This window comes from Phocoena sinus, chromosome 1 (genome assembly GCF_008692025.1).
Source record: "Phocoena sinus isolate mPhoSin1 chromosome 1, mPhoSin1.pri, whole genome shotgun sequence".
Taxonomy (NCBI): domain Eukaryota; kingdom Metazoa; phylum Chordata; class Mammalia; order Artiodactyla; family Phocoenidae; genus Phocoena; species Phocoena sinus.
In genome coordinates this window covers 117028153-117038739 of record NC_045763.1, presented here as the reverse complement: position 1 = coordinate 117038739, position 10587 = coordinate 117028153, and the positions used below count along the sequence as shown (strand labels likewise).

Here is a 10587-nt window from a genome sequence, read left to right as displayed (position 1 = left end):
TTAATTCACAAAGCACTGCCACACAGAGCTGTTGGAGCACCAAGTAGGCACCATGGAGTCTCTAATAAATGACCCATATTGATCTCTTGTTTCGTGATTTGTCTTGGTTTGTTTGCTCTTAGAGCTTTGATTTATGGCTCCAAGGAGCGATTTTGGAAAATCATTTAACCATCAGCTGAGACAATCGGACTATTGCACTTATAAGGTCCAAGCGGAAAAGACCTGAGTCAGAGGGATTTCAGGCGTCAAAGCCCCGGATAGCCCAGCCGCTGCTACTCTTTCCAGGAGAATATCCTAGATTCTGGGCACAGTGACTGCAGGGAGGGAACATGGAGAAGCTGTCACTGTGTTTCCTGGTCATGATTAGCCTCCCTAATGCTTTTTCCCAGACAGGTAGGCACTGCTTCAGGTGGGCGCTGGGCTCTTGCATCAGGGCTACCTATGCAAAGCCAAGTTAGGGAAAATAGTCAGAGTGGGGGAGGGGTTGTGTTCTGGGAAAGAGGGCAGTCTGTGGTTTCTAAATCCAATCTCTCTATACATAGTGAGAGAATACATGTTTGTGGCCTAACAAGGTTAGAAAAGAGACAACAGGCCCCAAACGGAGTCACTTGTGTTAAGCCCCATGTCAGCAAACCAAGACCTAATACCTAACCTAATTGCAGCTTCAGCCTCTCCCCAAAATGTGACCTTTCACCAGTCAATATGAAATTACTTGGTTAAGACTAGAGGTAACCCACCTGATAAGACTCTTTCCTTCCCCCATAGAAAGGTGACCTTGCCTGAAATAATCTACTCTTCATTAGAAACTTCCTCTTCCTACCCCTTTCATTTGGTACAGCTCTTTGAAATTCCTTTCTGTCTGCTAGATGGCTGGCTGCCTGCTTCATGAATCATTGAATTAAAGCCAATTGGATCTTTAAATGTACTCGGTTGAATCTGACTTAATTTAGCAGATTTGGTGTCAGCGATGGAATCCACAGAGCCCTTCCAAGATCTTCTAAAACAAGAAACACGGGCATTGTACCCTCAGACCTTTTGGAGTTCTGTCCTTTTCAGAAGGGCCCTGGGTAAGTTGCTCTATGTTCTGAGCTCTGCTCTCTTTGCATCAAGCTCCTGATCTAATTGGCTTGCCAGTCAGTTCCCTATTTGATTGGAAACAGCCCTTGGTTCTGTTCCCAGATTCCATGTTGGTAATGACTGATGGCTCAGTCTGGAGTTCTCCGTTGTGTGGAACCCCAGTCTGCAGTCCCTATTCTTGGGGGTCTGCTGATTCAGTCCTTTCCCCAACCCCCAAATTCCATATTGGGAACTGCTGGCTGTTACCAGCTGAAAAACTGGACTGGGTTTCAGATCATACTGGGTCCAACTTAAGCTAGACCGGGTCTAGTAAATAAAGGTTATTGCTAATGGGATTCGTAGAAGTAAAAAAAAAAAAACCCACAAAATTGGTAAGCATGGCTAAGGCACTTAAAAGCTGTTAGAGTGCTCACCACATAACTAAACTCCCGTGTTAGGATAAGTTGGTCATGGGACAGTTTATATTGACACTAGATTACCTGACAACCTCAAGAAAATTTCCATGTTAGAAGGTACACTGTAAAACACCACACAATCCCCAACCCAGTGGCACATCCCTCTTAGATATTAGTTTGCCTCTGAGAGACCCAAAGTCTTAACTAAAAAAAAAAAGCAAATCCTTGAATTCAAAAGAGTTGAGCACGCTGCCTTCCAGCACACCTGCTTACTTTATGTCTATGAACTATACTGCTAAAAGATATAAATACCTACAAAAATGGCTAAACCTTACTAAAAACAATCTAGAATTACAGTGGCCATTATGGGGAATGTTCCAATTAGATATGATTATTTAAGAAGTGCACCTGAAAGTAAGGGTTCTCAAATCAAACAAATAGAATAAGATACCAGTTTTAATCAGCATGCAGAAGTCTCCAAAAGGCTTCAAAATTCCAAACTAGCTTCATTGAAAAATGCATTGCAAAAGGCTAATGAAAAAGATACAAGAAGTACCTAATACAAAAGTCTGATGTGATTCCTGCTATTCCTCTTTAGCTCTTTAATTGAGTCTCAGAGTCTACTGATCCTCTGTCTGAATTGTCTTTACATTACTGTAAACCAAAGTGGCCTTACAGACCCCATGTCTACCTTCAGTGGAGGGCCCCACATGGGCCCCTCCCAGAGTTGATGAGACTCTGAGGGATTTTTCTGGTAAACTGCTATGTTATTCCCTTAAACATCCAAAGGGAAACTAAATTAAAATTAATTAAAAACTTTGCCAAATTCTGATAGATATCGGAGCTTGCAGAGGGGATCTTGGGAAAACTGGCAGAAGCCAGCAAAAGGTAAAAATTCTTATCGGAGCCAGCTCTCCTGGGTCTCTGTGGAGAGGGGAATAAAATATCTTTTGCAACCTCTTTGGGGGACACCTCTTGGACACATCCAAGAGGTGTTCAATACTGCCAGAAATAAAACTATGTACCTGGGAGGGAAGGAGAGCAAACAGAAGATAATATGGCTAGATGGGAGGATTAGCTCCTTGGTATTTTTTAGGCTGCAACCCAATTCTTTGAGGAATTAAGAACAATTGCTCTTATCTTCTCTAGAAACAGCTAAAAGCCCACCTGTTCCTTTTACCAATCCTGAAACTTCCCATATTTATCTCAAATAAATATTGTAAAAATTCTGGCTTTAAGAAGCAAAGTTCTTCTCAGAGGAACTTGCATTCCTTCCCTGTACCTTTGAGGTGTAAATGTCCTACCTGGTCTTCTCCAGGAATTATTTTCTAGGCCAATCTCTTTAAACTACAAACTCCAGGGAGGTAATTCTTATTAGGGGGAAAACAAAAGAGGAAGAGGTCACTTAAAACTTAGGTGAATGAAAAATCTTTTAAGTGTCTTCTCAAATAACATCATATTATATATTATAATATATTATATATTATAATATAATATATATAATATAATATATATTATAATATATAATAATCTTTTAAGTGTCTTCTCAAATAACATTATATTATATATAATAATAATAACAAATATTATTAAAAAGTTTTAGCCACCTGAGCAGGTAACCTTAACTTATTCTATCTACTATAACAACTTAAATCCAGCTTTTTTATAACTAGTGAGCTGTGTATTATTGTACCTGTATAGTGGCAGTAATATTAAAATGAAAGCTATAAAGTCTCTGTTTGCCTCTGTCACTTATATGTGTCTCTCTATATATTTGTGTTGTAGATGTATGGTATTTTTCTACCTATGGATAATATTGCCAAAAATTAATCTGTAAAAGAGCACTATTTAATTGGCTTAAAGAAAATTTGGCACTTAAATAAAGTGTTTCTAAAATTTTCAGTAATATAATAGAAACTGACCCAAATGCTTTTCAAGTTCACACAATCTGGGAAACTATTGAATATTAATGATAATTTGAGCTTGTTGGTTTAATTAAAATGTCTACAGAGTTATATCTTTAGAGTTACCAACATTAAAAATAATGCAAACATACAACTTTTATTCTACCTGGGTTTACTAGTCAAATAAGTTCATGTCATCTCTGTTTCAAAATTTGTCAGCAAGAGAAATAACTTGGTATGATGAAATTTTCGTGAGTAGACAAACTGTTGAGAACAAGTGAATTAAATAGATGTAAGTGGGAAAAAAGTTTTTAGGTGAACTTTTAAAATAGTTTTCCCACAAAAAAATTTTTTAAAATAAAAAAATTTAAAAATACCAAAAAAAAATTTTTTTAAGAAAAATAAAATCATTTCCCCAAATCTTTTTGGTAAACTAACACCTTAAAGTTTTGCTAGGTTAAACTAAATTATGGACAGTCATTAAATATTTAGATCATTTCCAAATAAGATAAAATACTGAAACATTAATTACTGAACATAGGTTTATCCACTTTTGGCTTCCTTTTACAGAGGAGCTAAATATGTTTGGTTCTATTAAACATGTTTTGTGCCACACTGAGAAATTTACTATGAAAAAGCAGATATTTCTAAAAACAATAAAAAGTATTTATACATTTGCCAAGCCACAAAATGCTAAAGTAAAAGACAGTTCACAACTATTTACTTCTTTATTTCACTAAATCTTAAAATTTCTAAGGGTTAAAAACAGAAATAATGAGATGAATATCTCCATATGTAAAGAAAATAAGATGTGTGTTTTCAGTAAAAGAAGGTATGAGGAATGAAAAAGCATTTTGTTGAATGAAAATAAAGTAATTTTGTCCTAAAGAGAGACTGCTTATTTCAGAATGGGAGAGGGAAAAAACACAGGACAAAATATGAATGTAAAGAAGAAAGTTGTAGAAGGTTTGTGGAAAAGGAATCTTTGGTAAGGGGTTTTATGCATGGTCAAGACTGGCTAAAATGGAAATGAATTTAATTGAGTGAATAAATTTTAATATTAAAAGGAAGCAGGCATAAAATTAGAATCTGCTTTTCTCTCTGTGAAAACAATAAAGTTTTATTGAACTATTTGTGTGCTCTTGATAAGAGATTGTAAAAGTTTTGTAAAAGTTTTTTTTCTTACCTCAAGTAATTTGCCTAGAAAGCAAAGATTTTGTGTCTTGTCAAAATAACTTCCTGTGCTCTTTTTTTTGCAGAGCACAGGTTCCAGACACGCAGGCTCAGCTGCCTAGCCGCTCCGCGGCATGTGGGATCTTCCCAGACCGGGGCCCGAACCCATGTCCCCTGCATCGGCAGGTGGACTCTCAACCACTGCACCACCAGGGAAGCCCTCCTGTGCTCTCCTTATCGTGTCTTTTGATTAGTTAAGAAAGCTGAGTCTTCTCTATTAAAAGAGCTACATTTTCCTTTACAACTATTTAACTTTCTGTATTTGCCTTTGAAGTCTTTAATTGTCATTATGGTTAAATGTATAACTAAGTATTGTTTTGCAATGACCTATGATCCTATTTGACCAAGGGCTTTACAATCTTTTAATATTTTTGACAAACTTCCTGCAAATCAAATTCTAAATGAAGTCATTTTGACCTCAAAGTAACTTTGAGATATTCCAGAGGACCCCTGGAAAATCTCAAAACACTTGTTCTCTCCCCTTATAAAAAGGAGATGTTAAACAAATTAGGCTTATTTGATATATTAAATTATATTGGAAGCATTGTCAAAGAAGAAGTAATACTAAGCCTTCTTTATGTTGTATTTGCATATACTATAAATTTTATAAAATTTTGAGAATTCCTAGAAATCTGACATATCCTGGTGTAATGATTATTAGTCATAATTCCAGTCTTATCTTAAAACATTGTATGTCACAGAAACAACCAAATTTCCTTGTCAGTTCCATTATAATGAGCTCTCAATAGATCTTTTTTTTTTTTTTTTTTTTTTGCGGTATGCGGGTCTCTCACTGTTGTGGCCTCTCCTGTTGTGGAGCACAGGCTCCGGACGCGCAGGCTCAGCGGCCATGGCTCACGGGCCCAGCCACTCCGCGGCATGTGGGATCTTCCCAGACCGGGGCATGAACCTGTGTCCCCTGCATCGCCAGGCCGACTCTCAGCTACTGCGCCACCAGGGAAGCCCTCAACAGATCTTTAACAATGGGCATTTTAAAGTTTTTTGTCATTTACAGTTATTTTAATTTTTATATACATACATATATTTTTTTGCGGTACGCGGGCCTCTCCCTGCTGTGGCCTCTCCCGTTGCGGAGCACAGGCTCTGGACGCGCAGGCCCAGCGGCCATGGCTCACGGGTCCAGCCGCTCTGCAGCATGTGGGATCCTCCTGGACCGGGGCACGAACCCGCGTCCCCTGCATTGGCAGGCAGACTCCCAACCACTGCGCCACCAGGTTAGCCCCCAGACAGTTATTTGTTTACTCAGATGCTTTTGCAAAAGTGTTTCTGCAAATGTGCTTCATCCTCAAAAAGATTATTGGAAAGGACTTTGACAAGTGCAGGTTTCTTGTAGCTTTAACATCATAAAACTAAGTTGAGTAAAAATTTACAGAGCTAATGGAAAAACTGGATTCAAGCAAACAAATATCAATTACACGGGATGGAAGGAATTAAGGAAGATGATTATAATTGTTTTGTTTGAAATATTGCAGTTTTCTTAATATTTTTTTCTCCAGATTTCAGGATACCTTTTTTTCTTAAGCTATCTATGACTTAAAGCAATTTGGCCAAGTATACCTTTGTAAACAAAGATGAAACATTTACTTTTTCTCTCTACCTGATTTCTCCCAAATTTGAAAATTCTTAAATATTCTTTTCATGGCATCATAGTTAGTCATTTACATAAATTCAATAAGAATCTGTTCTCCTTGTAACAGTATACAATTGGAAACACTGGTTGTACTACTGAGGCTTTGACAGAAATGTCATATTTGAGGGAGATGTGCATAGACTTGGATATGACCAGACACTTTTAAGGAACTAAGGTTGACTTTCTGGAGTCAGTAAAGCCCCTTGGAAAAATTGGCTTGGTACTTTACTTACAAGGTTCCAATGGAGCAGTCTTCCAAAGAGCTTATATGGTCAATCACTATTCTTACTGCATTTATGTAAATAATCAGGCCAAGTTTAATACAAATAAATTAGTTTCACTGTGGTTATCTTTGATTTTTAAAAATGGGGTGATTTTAGAGAGAAAAGTTATGTGTGCACCTTTGTAGATATTAAATTCTAATCCTGTTGATTGTCCCTGAGGTTTTGTTATATATCTGCAAATTGGACTGGGTGCTGAATTCTTCTATTTTCTTTAAGAATTTGGCTATGAATCTGCAAATGAATGTTTCAATTTTCTCCCATCCTGACTTGGAATCACTAAGAACAAAGACTGTCCTTGAATCTCTTTGGAAGGGACCCATGGTCCTCCTCACTACCCAAATGGCAGCCAAAATCCAGGGACTTGAACCTTAGGTACACATCTCACAGTCAAAGAAGACTCCATTTGGCTTCTGGTCCTGCACACCAGCTGGAGATACCTCAGGTTGATCAAAAGGGGGGAATCGTTTAAAAAAAGAGACAACTGACCTAAAATGGAGTCACTTGTGTCAAGTCCCATGTTAGCAAGTCAAGATGCAATACCTAACCTAATTGCAGTTTCACCTCTCCCAGGAATGTGACTTTTAAGCTGTCAGTGTGGAATTACCTGGCCTCTCTAATGAGGTAATTCACCCGATAAGACCCCTTTCTTTCCCTAGAGGAAGGTGACCTTGCCTGAAATAATCCACTCTTTTCTAGGAACTTCCTCTTCCTACCCTCTTCTGTCTATAAAAGGCTTTCATTTTGTACAGCTCTTCAAAGTTCCTTTCTATCTGCTAGACGGGATGCTGCCCATTTCATGAGTCATTGAATAATGACAATTAGATCTTAAATTTACTCAGTTGAGTTTTGTTTTTTAAAAAAACTCTGCAGCTGACATTTCCCCTCTCTGTTTTTTTACGCTACAGATATGCACACAAAGGTCTTTGTGTTCCCCAAAGAGTCGGATAATTCCGTTGTGACGCTGACTGCACAGCTAACAAAGCCACTTAAGGCCTTGACCGTGTGCCTGCATGTCTATACCGATCTGACCCACGACTATAGCCTCTTCTCTTATGCCACAAGTTAACAATATAACGAGATCCTCCTCTTCAAGGGAAAGACTGGTGTATACAGTGTATCCGTGAGTGGAGCTGATGTCTTTTTCAAGCCTCCTGAGAGTTCTGCACCAATGCACTTCTGTGTGACCTGGGAGTCTACCTCAGGGATTACAGAGCTCTGGGTGGATGGGAAGCCCATGGTGAGGAGGAGTATGAAGAGGGAATACTCTTTGGGGACAGAGGCAAGCATCGTCCTGGGGCAGGAGCAGGATGCATTTGCTGGGGGCTTTGATAAAAACCAGCCTCTGGTGGGAGACATTGGAGATGTGAACATGTGGGACTATGTGTTATCACCAGAAGAGATTAGCACTGTCTATGCTGGTGGGACCTTCAGTCCTAATGTCCTGGACTGGTGGGCACTGAAGTATAAAACACACGGTGAGGGACTTCCCTGGTGGCGCAGTGGTTAAGTATCCACCTGCCAGTGCAGAGGACATGGGTTCGAGCCCTGGTCCGGGAAGATCCCACATGCTGCGGAGCAACTCAGCCCGTGAGCCACAACTACTGAGCCCATGTGCCACAACTACTGAGCCCGCGTGCCAAAACTACTGAAGCCCACGTGCCTAAAGCCTGTGCTCCTCAACAAGAGAAGCCACCACAATGAGAAGCCCGCGCACCGCAACGAAGAGTAGCCCTTTCTCGCCACTAGAGAAAGCCCATGCGCAGCAACAAAGACCGAATGCAGCCAAAGCAAACCAACAAATAAATAAATAAATTTATAAAAAATAAAACACATGGTGAGGTGTTCATCAAATGACAGCTATGGCCCTGAGGCCCTTTTGTGAATCCTGAAGTTGCCTTTTGGGGATTACACCTTACATTTCCCTTGTCTCTGGCTCTGATGTTTTACTGCCCTACACACTGGGCTCTTGTGTCCTGGGAGGAGTGTATTTCCCTCTCCTTTCAGCACTCTTTTTCCATGGGACAGTGCCAATCAGAGGGTCTTATACATTTCTCCACATTAGAATTACCAGTTCACACCCCAAGCCAATTAAATCTGATTTTGGGGGTGTGGGACCCAAGCATCAATGTTTTTTAAAGCTCTCCAAGTAATTCCAGTGTTCAGCTGAGGTTGAGAGCCATTGCCTTTTAATGAGTGTTTAAGAAAAAGTGAGCCAAATTTTTTTCACCTAAAAGACTGCATGTGTCTAACTGTAGTCCTGCCAACATTTTCATTTCCCTTTATAGGAACACCCACCCCATTTACTGTGTTTTACTGAATTATCTAAAGAATACAGGAATAGGGCTTCCCTGGTGGCACAGTGGTTAAGAACCCACCTGCCAATGTAGGGGACATGGGTTCAAGCCCTGGTCCAGGAAGATCTCACATGCCGCAGAGCAACTAAGCCCATGCGCCACAACTACTGAGCCTACACTCTAGAGCCTGTGAGCCACAACTACTGAGCCCACGTGCCACAACTACTGAAGTCTGTGCACCTAGAGCCCGTGCTCCACAACAAGAGAAGCCACCGCAATGAGAAGCCCACTCACTGCAAAGAAGAGTAGCCCCCGCTCATTGCAACTAGAGAAAGCCCATGCACAGCAACCTACCCAATGCAACCAAAAATAATTAATTAATTAATGAAAAGAAAAAGAATACAGGAATAGAATTTTTCCAGCATTCTTCTCCCACCATCAGGATGAGGTCATTACATATTAGAATTATCTTTAATTCTTTAATCCTTTCAATTTGAATATTCAAAAATTGAAAAAAGAAATGTTTTGTTGTGGTTTCTGTTTAATTTGTTCTATTTTTTTCTTCAGGATCACCAGTTTTCATTGTGTGAAATTTCCATTATTTTTTCTTCTCATTTATCATCATCCAGATCACTTTTATCAGTGTCCTTTATCCTTATATTTTGAGCTTTTATTTTTTCAAACCTAACCTTCATATTAGTGTTAGGGAGGAAGAATTTTTCCTCTACCCTTCTAAGTTCTTTTGGCTGATCTAAGAATTAAATTGACATGAGACAGATTAACAGGAGAAAATCAAACAAAATTTAATAACATGTATACATGGGAGGAACTCAGAAAAATTGAGTAACTTGCCAAAATCCTCACTTTATCATCTTCAGTTAAAGACAAAAGAGGATGTTGGGGGTAGTGGTTTGGCACTTCAGAAGGGAGGAAGACAATTCACACGGAGATGGAAAAGCAAACGTTTGATAAATAAATGTTTGCTGGACCACCAGAGACAATGGGACACAGAGTGGACTCTGACCTCTAGGACCTGCAGAGTTTCCCCCACCTCTCCTAGCCCATATTCTTTGCAAGTATCTCCAGTGATAGCTATATTCTGGAAACAGTCCTTGTATCTAAATACTTTTAGGCAGTTAGGGGGAAGGTCAGAGTTTCTTCCTGAGTCTTTTGGGCCTTGATTGTTTTAGCCTGAAATAATCCACATGCCAAAGAAACATTTTGGGGTGGCAGATTTTGCTCCCCTACAAGTGATTTGTTTTTCTCTTTAGCGTATTGGGATCCTTACTATTTCTAATGTCATTTAAAATTCTACAATGCTTTGAGTTGTCTTAAATTCTTTCTTGGATTTAGTGTATTTTTCTTCTTCAACTTTCATCTTTCATCAAGTCTCTGTTTTTCTTCAATTTGCTTGAGAGTTTAATGCAGTCACTGCCTAAAATTTTCTAAATTTCCTGTGGTTAATCTTTTATGAAGTAAATCTTTTACATGCTTTAAATAATTTTCTTTTATACTTTAGTAATTTTCAGTCCTCCTATTTGTTCTAATATAGTGTGAGAAGTGAGTTCTCTGAATCCCCCTTCCTGCTTACCTGGACACAATTAGATTCCTTAATAATTTAAACTAGCTAGCTGGTGGACTGATGCTTATATTAGTAGTTTCTAGTCATGCATTCCCAGCCCTGACATTCTGCAACTCCCATTTTAAATGACCCTCACCTCTACCAATTTCTGCCAACTGTTCCAGACT

The 10587-nt window shown here is 39.1% G+C and overlaps 1 protein-coding gene across 1 annotated transcript; it reads left to right on the top strand.

Annotated features, from left to right (window-relative positions):
* The first annotated feature begins 329 nt into the window (after nt 1–329).
* Nucleotides 330–8063, top strand: CRP (C-reactive protein). The gene is made up of 3 exons (XM_032613043.1): nt 330–393; nt 7450–7572; nt 7963–8063. The coding sequence occupies exons 1-3, from the start codon at nt 330–332 to the stop codon at nt 8049–8051; spliced, it is 276 nt and encodes a 91-aa protein (XP_032468934.1). The 3' UTR covers nt 8052–8063.
* The last annotated feature ends 2524 nt before the right edge of the window (nt 8064–10587 follow it).

Bases quoted from the DNA above. Each gene is read 5' to 3' on its own strand.
- CRP (XM_032613043.1), top strand. From the start codon at position 330: ATGGAGAAGCTGTCACTGTGTTTCCTGGTCATGATTAGCCTCCCTAAT. The intron at 394-7,449 runs GTAGGCACTGCT...TTTACGCTACAG, and splicing joins TAATGCTTTTTCCCAGACAG to ATATGCACACAAAGGTCTTT. The intron at 7,573-7,962 runs CCCACGACTATA...CTGTCTATGCTG, and splicing joins GCATGTCTATACCGATCTGA to GTGGGACCTTCAGTCCTAAT.